The sequence below is a fragment of the Euprymna scolopes genome, chromosome 3 (genome assembly GCF_053919585.1).
Source record: "Euprymna scolopes isolate OS-2025 chromosome 3, ASM5391958v1, whole genome shotgun sequence".
Classification (NCBI taxonomy): Eukaryota; Metazoa; Mollusca; class Cephalopoda; order Sepiida; family Sepiolidae; genus Euprymna; species Euprymna scolopes.
The window spans coordinates 4,910,367-4,924,986 of record NC_136484.1 but is presented as its reverse complement, the minus strand read 5'-3'; the positions used below and the strand labels follow the sequence as shown (position 1 = coordinate 4,924,986).

The 14,620-nt window shown below is 33.5% G+C and overlaps 1 protein-coding gene across 3 annotated transcripts in view; it reads right to left on the bottom strand.

The window, feature by feature from the left end:
* The window catches only part of LOC145252839 (uncharacterized), a 77,689-nt gene that overhangs the window by 28,220 nt on the left and 34,849 nt on the right, over positions 1–14,620 (bottom strand). For all 3 annotated transcript variants that reach the window (XM_080112825.1, XM_080112834.1, XM_080112842.1), the window contains exons 10-13: positions 10,993–11,325; positions 7,716–7,876; positions 3,262–3,387; positions 1,035–1,245 (exon numbers count right to left, since the gene is read on the bottom strand). In XM_080112825.1, the coding sequence (XP_079968951.1) occupies positions 1,035–1,245; positions 3,262–3,387; positions 7,716–7,876; positions 10,993–11,325 (831 nt within the window). The remainder of the gene's footprint in view (positions 1–1,034; positions 1,246–3,261; positions 3,388–7,715; positions 7,877–10,992; positions 11,326–14,620) is intronic.

Sequence of the window (14,620 nt, the reverse complement as noted above, 5' to 3'; positions counted from 1 at the left end):
GGTAGCTGGTTACCTTTAATGCATCTAAAACCAAACTCCTATCTTTACATCATCAACGCTCTGATCCCCATCTGGCATCAATTGAAATGGGTGGCTCTCGTCTAGGGGAAGCTTCATGTTTTGATAAGCTTCTGGGATTGACCTTTAATTCCTGACCTGAAATGGAACACGTACATAAAGTTAGTTGCCAAGGTCACTGGAAAAAATGGTAGGTTCCTTCTACCGCTCCAGAAGATATCTCACCCCTGATGCAATTCTCTATCTGTATAAAAGCCAAGTACGTCCAAGGATAGAGTACTGCTGCCACATCTGGGCAAGAGCTGCTAAAAACAGCCTCTCCTGTCTTGACAGAGTACAAAATAGGCTTTGTGGCCTAGTGAGTGATGCCCTTTTCTCTTCCCTGCAACCTCTCTCCCACAGAAGAGACGTTGTGAGCCTGTCTTTGTTTTATCGTTACTACCATGGCAGATGCTCGTCTGAACTCCAATCTCTGCCCCCCCCCTCGCCAATCTTTCAAGATAAACACCCATCTAGCTGAAACCAGTCAAAAATTTTCCCCACTCCTTATCTGTGCCAAAATCAAAACGTAGATTCCATGAACAAAGCTTTCTTAGAAGTGCACGCCTGTGGAACTGTTCCGGTTGCCTGTTTCCCACCTGACTACAACCTGGATGTCTTCAAGTCCAATGTAAACAAATTCCTGATGAACCATCCCCCCTTAAGACACTTTATCAAATCTCCAACACTAACGTACTATACACAAAATAATTCTTATCCCGGAGTGACTTCCGGGCCTTGACAAGTGGTGACTACCTTGTGTAAAAAAACAGAAAAAAATCCAGGAAATCCATTGAAAACAAACATTTGAGATTTTTAGTTTTTTTTTTTTTTTTTTTTTATTTATTTGTTAATATTTAAAATGTATCCTTAACTCAAAAACCTTTCAACTATGAAATTAAAATGACATTAATATTAAAACATTCAGAAATAAACATTTAAACAAATTTCAATGGATAGAATTTCAACCACTTTACCTTCACAATGAGGTTTTGGAGATTTCACTGGACTTTCTATCTTGAAAAAGAGTCCATCAAATACTTTCAAGGAAGAGGCAGAATCTGATTCCGTTTTGCTTGGGGGTGTGGCAACTTTTGCTTCTGCCAAAGCTTTAGCTTTCTTCTTTTGGGCCATAAACAAAGCAAATTCCGATCTGCCCTTTGATTTGGCACCCTTTGCAGGTGCCGGCTGACAAAAAAAAAAAAAAATACAAGTCAAATGGAGACAGAGAGAGAGAGAGAGAGAGAGAGAGAAAAAAGTGCTTGTGCAGAATAATGTCAATCGAAAAAATGAATTTCAAAAGAAGCAAATGTCATGCACTTAATTGTCATGTCAAAATTAGTTAAATATTACTGCATTATAACATAAAACATTTTCATGATTAGCCGCCATTACTGCAATTATCTCCTCTGCCATAATAAGAACCATTTATTATTCAAGTAAAACTTGCAATTTTTGTTCAACAGAAATTAATTTTCTATCATTTTTCGTATGTTACTAATTTCGACAAGTAGATAATGTTGCTTTTAGCGAAAATTGAATTTTCATTTTCGGTATTCCAAAAAAGCAGCCAAGAAAAAAAAAAAAAAAAAAAAAAAAAAAAAGTTATGCACTAAGAGATAACTACTATAGTTCAATATTTAACTACATTACATATTCGTATGGAAATGAACAAAACTGTTATAACTTTCAGAAAAAGAAGCATACAACCAGAGAACAAATGCTAAGATATTCCTCAGTTTTGGCATCAAGTTGTTCGAGGCCGCTTCATTTTAGTTTTTCTTATTAGCTGTAATTTGCAATTAACTCACCAAGTAATAACTTGTTTACAACTGCATCATTCTCGCTATATTTTGCTTGATCATCTCTCCCTTGTATTTTATATTTTAGCTAGCACTCGTTCCACTCACACGTAATAAAGAAAATAAAAATAAGACAAGAATAGTTCATTATAAACGAAAGATCACCACAAATAGTAATATTATTTAACCTGTAGTTATAGAGATGGAGGGAAAGGCAATATATCTGGTATGGTATTCACCCTGGATAGATTCTGCCCATTTCATCTAAAACTTTCTAAGGAATATAAAAATTGACGAACAGTCCCCGTTCGCATATATAAAAGGGGTGATCTAGGAATGTAAGCCATTTTGAGTTTCAGAACAGTTTCAGATGGTTCGCTGTTATACACAAGTCCTGGGAGGTAACTTGTTTGTAGTAGACAGTTCCACAGAACAAAATATTCTTACCGTGTCGAAACCCGGGAAAGAACATGTGAAATTGCTCCAGAAAAGGTTTAATATTTATGAAGCAATTCTGGTTTCTGATTGGTTGGTAGCAGAACGTGAATTGATTTGATTCGTCAGTTCTTAGCAGCATCGTTTATAAATAGAATCCTCCGACTGTGTGGGATCATACCCCATTAATCTCAAAATATTGCAACAGGTGATATAGCCAGCAAAAATTAACTTGATTGTATTTTTTCTTTACTGGCTTTGCAAACTCACTTTCTCAGTTCAAACACTAACAAGAGATCATTTGGTAATCTAATCAGCAACATTTTGTTCTACTACTTCATTGAACAGAAAAAAAAAAGTATACATATAGCATGTGTGCATGGGTGTCAGTTTTCAGTGACTAACCCGACAAAACTAACACCATCAAATGATTGGGGATCTTTTATTCTGTGCTTTCATATTTTGCTGAGAATGATGAGGGGGTTCATTCTAAAATTGACGTCTTTTCAAACATTCAATTATTTCCAATTGTATGCAAATAAAAAGCAAAAATACTGGAGAATAAATTAAGAAAATTCAAACTTCACACAAATATTTAAAAATAATTCAAATAGTTCAGCTGACCATTAGATTTGAACCACAGATGAGACATTTTATCAAGATTGTCACACTGTCAATTTTTGTTTTTAGGCGATTTTAAAAACTATATACTGGTGATGGTGATGGTGGGGAGGGGGTGAGTTTAAGTACAAAATTTTTAGTGTAAATCGTCACCTTGAAAATATTTGAAACTTTCATGAATCTCTGCCACAGATTTCAGAAACCAATAAATATTGAGAGTGAAATTAGATTTGTGAAAATCTACTCAATATTTATTTCCAATTCAGCAACATTAAAAATTGTAACGAAACCAAAATAATCACAGTTGCATTTAATTGTATTTAATAAAATTTAAATCCAGTCTTACCTTGTTCACCTTTTTGACCAACTTTTTAACAGGTTTCTTAACAGGAAGTGGTTTAGTTTCCAATGGTTGCCAATTGTTGGTTCGGGATTTACTTAAATCAGCAAACTTAGTTTTCACGTCTTCAACCTTAAAAATAAAAATAGTTCTTTATAAAATTCACAGAAAGATATTGTCTATGGAAATTCATGGTCAAACAGAATTTGAAATTAAATTTGTTTATAATTACTGAATTTTATACACTATCGAAACAACGTTGAAAATAATTCACTTCAAAACTATGATAAAAAAATATAAATCAAGCATTGTTTTTTTCATTACACACATTTTTGTTATTGCCTCTTCAGAAAAAAACAAACAAAAAGGAAACCCAAAGGAAACGCTTATTTCAATTGTTTTTCCTTTATAAAAACAGATTTTTGTATTAGCAGTACAATTGAACCATAATATTCGAGTTGCCAAGAAATTGTTTTCTAGAGACAGTTTAAAGGCTTCAAAATCACTTTTGTTTTTGCAATGACTGACAACCATTCTTTTTCAAGTAATAAGTAAATGTAACTATACACTAGCAGACTGCCCATCATTACTTGGTCATAAAATACGCTTAATATATTTTAATTGATGCAGATTTTAGAGTTATTATTATAGAACCAATTCTCTATTGAATAATCGTACCCAATAGAGTTATTTCAAAAGATAAACTTCAGTGGCATCTACTAGAATAGAAGCCAAAACATTTAGCATTCCAGCCTAACCCGTTACTGTTCAAACTGGACAAATGGATAAGAAAATGGTAAAAATTAAGCAACTTTACCCTATAACTATATTTCTGAATGTGTAGACATGGTACAGCTTTCTTACTCTTACCAATTTAATCAATTTTTCTTTCATTTGACCCCTTAGCAGCTATTTTTACAGGCTAATAACCAAATTGAAATTGTTCCACAGGTTAAAATCCCCTATATATCAAGTTTCAAGTGTAGACCAAAAATAGAGTTTGGTAGAGACCATTCTCCATACAGACAGACATGACCACACATATGCAGGTGTTAGAACTTTTTCATCCTAAATGCTACACAATCATGCAGAATGTAGAAAATATGCATAAATAGAACTGAGTGTGATAACTGAAATCAATCGAAGAAAACAAAAAATGATAATTAAAGTTTGTTTTTCAAAGGAATATGCAAATTAATTAACCTTTATGAAGTCACTTGCATACTCATGACTGATTAAGTAAGTTTTAATAATTTAAAATAGAAAATGTGGGCTTTTAATATCAATGTCAGTGTAACAAAAAAAAGAAAACAAAAACAAAACAAAACTTGATATAGATAAGTCATAGACGATGACACAGCTGCGAATGACTGTGCGTTATCCATATGATAACAAGAAATAATGGTTTCACATTAGCATAAATCAATAATCCTATGCAAAGAATAGATTTGATTTCCAACAAGTAATAAAAATAGACAAAAACAGAAACTACACATTTGGTGCAACTTCTTCAAGTCATCAGAACTAAGTTCTGATAAGATTTACATTATACACATATTATTCCAATATCATTTCTCTTCATGCAACGCGTGTCCTTAACCCTTAATGGCCATGCATTATCACGTCCGTACATATACCCAATATTGGACAACAGAAGTAAAGGCAAAAGTTCTGATTTTATTCCCAACTCTTGCAATCACAAACACCTGGTCCACACTGTGCTTGAAGGATACCAACGATGTAAAACTGAAACATCCCCCATAGTTTTTTGATGTCCAAATATAATTTGTCCAGAGTTCTAAGCCATCTCCATTGTCTTACACTTCTTGTACATAAACTGGTTATCTTTTCTCATCAAGAGTCACATCTTCTGCTTGATGCAGATTGCGAACCCATGACTTATTTTTCGCCATTCCTTCTAATCCCGGGCAAGTTGGTTGATGGACGCCCAACTGTAGAGAGATGTCCAATCAAAAACATTTTCTCTCCACTTTCTCCTTGGCTTTCTTCCGCCTCTCTTGCCTTCTAACATACCCTCAAAGCATAACTTCACCAGGCCAGTGGTTGATCGTTTGACATGACCAAAAAGTTTAAGGGTTTTACTTTTGATTTTATAAAATAGTGGAGGTAGGAAAGTAGTTCAATGGAGGGTGGATATTTGACTTTTTTTCGATCAGGCGAGGTCCTGTAATGAAACGCAATAAGTGATTTTGAAACATCTCAACGTGATTGGCTGGTTTTTTAGTTGTCTCTCAACCTATGAATAATTCTACTGCATTTTTTTGTGAACCCAACACTTACAAGTATCACAAAATTCATACTAGACTCCCTTTCCACAAATTGAGGTGGGGAATTCCAACACTATAACCACTGTTCATCATTTTGGTGTTGGTATCATTCACTCTCTGGAATTCTGTTTATTTTTTTTTTATTATTTAGACATCAACTTAGCTGCAATGACATCCTATTTTAAACATTTGAAAAGGAAACAATCCTACATGTATCCAGATTTGGCCATGTGAAATGGAGATCAGCAATATCAAAAGAAATCACCTCTATACACCCACACAACCAATGGACCTGTTTCCAATATGTTATATGCAAAAACGGGCTTTCACTGTACTTGTGTGTAGATGAGAAGCCGACTTCCAGCTGGAGAGAAATTTTAGTTGTGGACACATGCAAGATTTTTGCTGTGAAAGAATAACTTTTTCAAAGATCTACAAGATTCGAATCAAATAATCTAAGTAAATCCCATCCTTATTTTTATTTTTTCAAATACAACGATTCATATTTTTATCCTTGCAGATGCATCTTAAATTTATAACACATTGATATTTATAAAAATTAATAGCAGTATAGCTACATTCCAAGTTCCAAATATTTATTTTTCTTACCAAACAATTCTTTCAGCATTTCAAAACTTTAGCACATTTTTTTTTTTTAGATCTGTTTTGTTATGCAGAAACAATCAATTATGTCAATATAAACTCTTTTCATGCATATACTCTTCAGAAAAATAGAAATTTTTAGCTTAGAAAAAGAAAAAAAAAAGGGAATTCCATAGAAGATCCAGCATTCCAGTATCACATTTACTTAAACACCCATCTTGGAATTAAAAATCAGTAATGATATATATTACACACATTATGCTTGTTAAAAATCTAGGAAGCATTACTATTTAACTTGAAAAGTTAAAGAGCTATGAAGATAAGAGTGGTACCATTAAAACAAGCAACCTTTTGTGCTCCAGAATTTTCTTTGCTGGGGAGCAAGAATAGTGACATTTCATTGATTACCGTTTGAACTCCAGGTCATAGTGATGACATCTCGTCACCATTGATGATGTGGGTCAAGAACTTGGCTTCATATCAATTTAACAAGTCCCAACTAACATCCCATCAGTTTTATCCTGTGTAAGCATTCATGGAAACCACCTAACACACTTTGCTGAATCCTAAGGATGACGACACTCACTTACAACTCTACATGCATTTCATTCACTATTATTTGCTGATCAGCGCTGATGAGCTGGTTAAGGTGCAGTGTTTTCTAGAGTAGTAGCTATGCATCGGCATCCGGAACGCGCTCTGTCACTCACATCTGTTGCTACAAATCAATAAATCCATCTCCTAACTGTTGACATAACTTGCACCGGTTTCATAAACGCCCAACAGTGGTTCAATTTTTCTACATGGAGGAATTCAATGATGCATTTGGTTCTGATGCACGTTCATGACTGGTTACTTTCTTAGAGTCTCATAAAATCAACATCTACAACAGATGAAACTTTCAGGTTATGAATGCATAAGTTCAGTTACCATAATTCAACTTTCAATCCGCCTCTGATCCATTCGGGCAGAATAAATAGGTGGCATAACTTTTAGAATTACATTTTTTTAATATGAATTTTTTTTATACAAACACACTAGTGTTTTATGCTTATGTAATCATCAGGGCAAGAAGTTATTACTGCTGGTCAAGAGATTCAAGCTTTGGCTTTGCGGGCTAGTATTTTCCCTCTTGGTCACTGGGAATTAACCTTTAAATTTCACTAAAATTAAATATTCAAGGCTATAAAACTCATTTAGCCCAGTGGCAGAGTGCTTGACTTGGGACCCCAGGGTTCAATTCTCGTCTGGTTCAGCTGTGCTGATTAGTTGTATAACAAAGTAACACTTGTTCGTATGTTTAAAAAAAAAAAAACAACCAAGAAATAAATTGCATATGTCCCTCCCCATTTGGGTACACTACGTAGGGAAGGGAAAAATTATTCCCAGCATTAAGATAATGCAATTCACTAAAAAGACACCACACACATGCACACACACAAGAGAGAAATAAATTTTTAATAACCCTAACTCATCAAGAGGTTAATGTTACTTTAGCATGCACAAATTAAACTCAATTCTGACAGTTTTCAAATAGTTGCAAAATCCTGAGTAAAAAAAAATCTTTACCTGAAAGTCTACCATGTCCCAGAAGCCTTGAAGATCATCGCATGTCGTTTCCTTTTCACCAGTGTTGTATTCACAGTTGTCAATCAAGCCAATAAATTGACGGAATCGTTTGGAAATTAACAGATTGGTTTGACCAATAACTGTCCGGATTTGCCCTTCAACTAGAATAAAAAATTTTATTTTATAAACAGTTACGTATCACGCACAGAATTTATACAAACATCCAGGAGAGAAAGAGGAACAAAAAGTTGAACAGAAAGTTGGAGGAAAGGAAATTGACATGGCAAAGCCAGAAAATTGCTGCTTCTCGAGTACTGAACGGACTTTTCACTATATTTTCAAAGATTGCAGTTAATCTAGATATACTCGCTATAAAAAGTCAACCAAATTCCACAGTGATTGTCTTACTTTTGTTTTAACACCAACCACAAACAGAAAACAAAACATCTTTACAGCTGCTATACTATAACTACCTTTCATTATCTTTCAAGTAAAAAATTACGATATGCCAACGAGAGTGTGATGGAGCACCTGTTGGGGGATCACACAACTCGACACAAATATGCTGCAAATTACTTTCTAATAGATTTAAGGCTTCAACCACATAATTAAAAGAGATTTTCATCTCGGACACATAAGAAAAAATCTATCCATGTGCTGGACAGCAATTAATCAAGCTGTAGCTTTTTTTTTTTTTTTTTTTTTTTTTTTTTACAGAAAGGCAACAAAACCACTTTCATTTTGGTAATTTGGAGAAAAGATGCTTTTCATGGTTTAATTTATTCCAATGAGGAATTTCTGTCATCTAAAGATAATCACAAAGCTAAAATCTAGATTAATTTCCCAATCCATTTTTGCATTGTTCTAGATTTTTGAGGCAGTAAACCAAAATTTTAATTTTTTTTTTTAAATAAGCATTACTGCTTATCAAGGCCAAGAGGCCACTCAAGGATAAGAGTCAGAGTGTACAGTAGTCAATGGGACAATATCGTAGTAGTAAAAATTTGGTAAATTTGATTACTTGTTTATGTTGGACTTGAAGACGACCATATTATAGTCAGCTGGAAAGCAGGCAAATGGAAGAGAGTTCCACAGGCGTGCAGTTCTAACAAAGAAACTTTGTTCATGGAATGTTTAGGTTTAGGCACAGATAAAGAGTGGGGGAAATTATTGATAGGGTTTTCAGCTAGACCAGTGTTTCTCGTGAAAGTTTGGCAAGGTAGGACCATAGATTGGAGCTCAGACGAGCACTTGCCATGAAAATAACGATAAAGCAGAGACAGGCTCGTAACGTCTCTTCTGTGGGAAAGAGGTTGCAGGGAAGTGAAAAGGGCACCTAGGAGGCTACAAAGACTATTTTGAACTCTATCAAGGCAGGATAAAATTTTTCTAGCAGCTCCTGCTCAGATGTAGCAACAGTACTCCATCCTTGGGCATACCTGGCTCTTATATAGGTAGAGAATTGCATCAGTAGTGATATCTACTAGATGGATAGAAGGATCCCACCATTTTTCCAGTGACCTTGGCAACAGATTTGATGTACGTGTTCAATTTCAGATCAGTAACAAAGGCCAAGCCCAGAAGCTTGTCAAAACATGAAGCCCCAAGACGAGAGGCATTCATTTCAATTGATGCCAGATGGAGATAAGCATGTTGATGTAAAGATAGAAGCTTGGTTTTAGATGCATTAAAAGTAACCAGCCACTTCTTTCCCCATTGTACCATGTGCTTAAGATCAGAAGAGAGAATCAGAGAAAACTTTGTCATTTATGGTCTTTGATGTGCTGCCATAGATGGTAGTGTCGTCAGCATAAATGTCTACGAATGATGTAAGGATGTGATTTGGAAGATCATTAATGTAGATCAGGAAGAGAGTTGGGCCGGACCCCTGAGGGGCTCTCGAATTAATACTGTGAGTTTCTTAGTTCTGCTGATCAACCACTACTTATTACTCTTATGAGCCTATCACAGAAATGATTTAATAATTAAGACATTTCCAGCTATACCATAGCTGAAAATCTTGTGAAGTTGTGACTGTTAGTAACGAAGGCAGGCTGTCAAAGGTGGCATGTGCAATGCTTAGAACTCAAAACCTGACAGCTAGGACACGAAAAGGCGACAATTGATCAGGTTCGATTGCGTCTTAATTTGCATATCAATGAGGGCATATAAGGCCGGCAATCATGATGTTGGCAACCGAGTTCTGGAGAACCGGGCTGAACAGGTCGGAGCTAAGAATGTTCGAATGCTGCCAAGAATCCAGTCCAGATTTTTTTCTATTAGAAGGTATTTCGGCTTTAAATATAAAGTCAATGCAGCTATGATGAAAGTGGGAAGTTTTAAATGATTCGCGTTGAACCTGGAAAATTAAAAGTCGCGTTGAATATTGAAAGCGTTGCCAAAGGGAGAATTGAACGAGTCATGTCAAACTATGAAGGTTGAAGATATGACACGAGTCGGACCTTTTAGAGAAGTAGACCTTTATGCCATACCCTATCAAAGGCCTTTCATATGTCAAGAGCTACTACCCAAGAAAGGAAGCCTCTGTCGAGGGATTCGCTAATCCTATAAGATATAACAGTAAGCACATCTGCTGTAGATCTAGCAGAATGGAAACCATATTACGTCATTAAGATTATTTTTGCTGAAATGCTATACTACTTCTCTATTTAACAAATTCACGCAACTTACTCATGATGCACAGGAGACTTATTTGTCTATACCGAGAGGAAGATGACCGATCACCTGAATTCTTAAATACAGGGCATACTGATGAGATTTTCCAGGGTTTTGGGAAGCAATTCTCCTTAAAACAACGCTTAAACAGCTTTGTGAGTATGGAAGCTAATTCTGATTGAAGCTATAATTGGAATGCCATCAGGGCCAGTTGCTTTATCTTGAATTGTTTTGAAATACTAGGCAAACTAAATAACTGAAGGAGAGACAGAAAATAGGAAGATTAAGCAAAGAAGGAAAAAAAAAAAAAAAAAAAAAAAAAAAAAAATCAACCAAATGGCGGAAAAATAGACGTAAACTCTAGCAATTTTACGAAAAACCATGTTTGCTTATAGCTTTTTCTGAATTCAAATCAAAAGCAGAAATTGCGATTCTGGTTTATAAAAGAGTACAATGGCAGTAACATTGCTAAAAAAAGGTTATTGGGACTCATAGAAAATGAGAAGTTATCCATGAATCGAGCATTTTTGGCAAATAAACTTAGTTTCAAGAATCGCATGCAATAATGAAAGAGGTTAAAGTTTTTTAAAATTGATCTTACCTTCCTCACTAACGCTGGGAATAATACTTTCAAATTCATCAGATAGGGAGTTGAGAGAGTCCGTTTCAGATTTTACAAGGTTCCTAAAATAGGCCACATCATGTTCAATAATGGTGGACTGAGAATTGGTTGGTTTTTCATCCTTTTTATCTTCAGTTTTAGCAACGACTGGCGGTTCAGGATCCGATGGTAAAGCAACAGATGATTCTGATGGAGGCAAAACTTCTGCAACTTTTTCAAGGACAGATTCAGTTATGGATACATTTTTATCACTTAATTCAGTTTCAGGTTGGGAAATTTCTTCAGGAAGGGTTTGAGCATCTAAATTGAAATCTAGAAAGGAAAAATATTTTGTTAAAATCTGAAATAACGTAATTGAAATAAAAGTCAGGGTTAGTGATTTAATCAAGTAAAATAACTGTTTTTAATAATTGTAAAAATGAACATTTATAATTCGACAAAAGCTTTTATAGTTTTACATTTAAATTTCTAACATTAACTTTTTAATAGAACAATTAACAAAATTGATGTTGAATATAACTGAATTCTTAGTGCAACAGTGGAATGGAATCTTAAACACAAAATACTAAATATAAAAAAAAAAAAATATTTTTATGAAAAATACTTTGTATCTATACATAGCAACTGAGTATTGTTGTAGTGGGAGAAACTGCTGCTCCTAGCCCTGAACCCCAGATTTTTTTTTTGTTTTTTTTTTTAAAGATTCTTATTTAGAACAAGACTTGAACCAAAAATACAGAAAATGATGCGTGTACTGTCACGTGATCATATCCTATATAAAAATTAGCATTTTATTCATTTTTATAAAAATGAATTAAATATTGAAATATGTACTTTATAAACAACATTCATAAAATATACATATTGTAATAATTAGTAACAAAATAAATAACTAATTAATTATATAATAAAATAATAATTGATATGTGTTATAACAAATAATTTATCGCATATATAATAAAATGACTGCAAAAATTTCCCTTTGCACCAAAGTATCGTAGATTTGTAACAACAGATGCTTTACTGAAGCGCAATGAATTAATCCAGAAATTATTTAGAAACCCATTACAAATGTGAGCAGGTGATATTGTTTTGCAACTATTGCATACTTTCACCTAACAAATTAATAACAGATACTGTAAAAAAAAAATATAAATAAATAAATAAATTAAATAAAAAAAAATAAAGATAAAAAATGCTCTACGGAGCACAATAGTGCTAAAAAACAAATACAAACATTAATCACTCAAATACAAAAACCTGGTAACCTTAAAATTATCCTAATGTTACATAAATACAGACAACTTAGTTTGAATAATTTAGCATATTAACATGCATAAATAAAAACAAATTACACATAATGTCTGAAGTCTTGATAATCGCTCAAAATTTAAACATCAAATATTGCAACCCTAACAATTTTGCTACGGTGAGCTCTAAAAAAAATGTTTTAGGAATTATTGGCATTTTAACTCATTTGCTAACTCTCTCCTTGCACACACGGAACATAAATTGTAATCAAACACATTGCTCTTTACTTGCTCGGACGGAACACTATCAAAATGTAAACACAGCATTGGTTTGAGCATGAAAATATGCACAAAATACCGACACGCCACTAACCCCCACCCCAAAACAGCCATAAAAAATTATTTTCTTTTACAGGTACCAATATTTAATTTTCGATTATCGAGCGATTGTCAAGACTTTACTGCTGCTATATTACGTTTTTTTTCCTGTTGATGATTACATTTAATTTTATATTCTGGACAGACTGCCTAGGTTACAAAGCTGTGACGCATGTCAACACTTTTTTTTAGAACTGATTAAACATTTGCAAATAAGTCAGAACACAAAAATATTATGCAGGTAGATTGTAACATACATTTTTTTGGCTACAGAAATACTTATATATATATATATATATATATATATATATATATATATAACAAATATTTGTTTCTTTACCACTGCCACTTTTTGTGGAGTATTTTATTGATTAGAAAATGTGCTAGAAAAAATTGCTTGCAGTATACCAAGAAAAATGCTGGCTGACTTGAAAGATTTTTTTCATCGAGAAGTTATCTGCCCCTGTTTTTGGTCAATCTAATGAGTTAATAAATGCTTTCTTTAGAAACAGCAAGGACCTTCAGATTATCATCCCAAAACAACATTAATCAGTAACCAACAGTGCTGACAATCACAGAGGTTTCCACTAGATGCCACTTGAAAAAAAAATGCCTGCCAGTAGAAACCTGATTATTCCGTTTAGGTCACAGCTGTCAGTGTCCACTAATTTCCAGGGATGGCAGTGGTTACCTGCAACAACCTTAGTTTAATTTGTTTTTGAGGGGGGGGGGGGGGTTCTTTAATGATTCTATTCTGGATCTGTCATGCTTCCACTGGGCAATGTCGGTTAATGGGTCCTGCTAGTAAAAAATTAAATTAAATTTATAAATGTTCTTTTTAATTAATTTAATAACAATCTACAAAGAAAGAACACTAACCTAATAACAATCTAGAATAATCAGAAAATTCTGTATAAGAGAACATACTGTTTGCAATTTTTGTTGTTAACCTATAAGCTAACGACTCATTTGAGCTCTGGCAATGTTTCTAGGATATCGTTCCAAGCATCAACTAACTTGAATTTTGGGTAATTACAAAGATTTCTCTATAATTTTTCACTAATCCAAATATTATATTTTCAAATTTTTTGATTTCATTTATAAGCATCTGATTTTAAAGTTCAGTGTGTTGTTGTAATAATAATAATAATAATAATATTAGCGTTCAAGTGTTATATCAGTAAAAAATGTGTTTATCTGTAAATGTTATTTAAAAGTTTAAATATTTCATTTTTTTATAAATCAGAGTTGATTGGTTTTATTTACTCTTTTGGTTTGTTGCTTGTTCATAATCCTAACAGAGTACCCATCACAGAACAAAAATGTCATATTCCAAAAATCATGTAAATTGATCTAGTAGTTTTTTGTTTTTTTAAAAGAAAATCCATTTTAAAATAGGAGCACAGGGAGTTGCCATGTTTTCAGAATGTGTTAAAATTCAAGGGCAATAACTCAGTGTGATTACGGACCATGGTTAAATCATCAACAGCTGCTAAAAATTAAATTGCTAAAAAAAATTGTAAAATTTAAAAGTTATCAATGCATATGACATCTTTGTTCCATGACAATTATGTCCAAAGATTTTTCTGTATCTTTGTTTATTTGAATTAAGTAATTCTAAACAAACACTATTTTATTTTCTAATTTCCCTAAGTATCACTTGAGAAGTATAGGTTCAAAAATTTCTAGGCAAGCATTCAAAATGGTCCTCACTTTCTGGAGTTTATTATTTAACCTCTAATCCTGAGAGTTTGGAATAAGGACAGGAGAGGAAGGGGGTGATACTAATAATTCTTGATTAAGTTTTGGAAGTTATGGAAGAACGCATTCATGGAATTTGAATACTATTCCACAAATCAGAAAGTCAAATCGTCAGTTTATGTTATATATAAGTCCATTATTATTATGATTATTGTTATTCTTGTTGTTATTGTTATTCGTTGTTAGGAAGTCTTATTAAAAGTGAGTCTTAGAGAGTC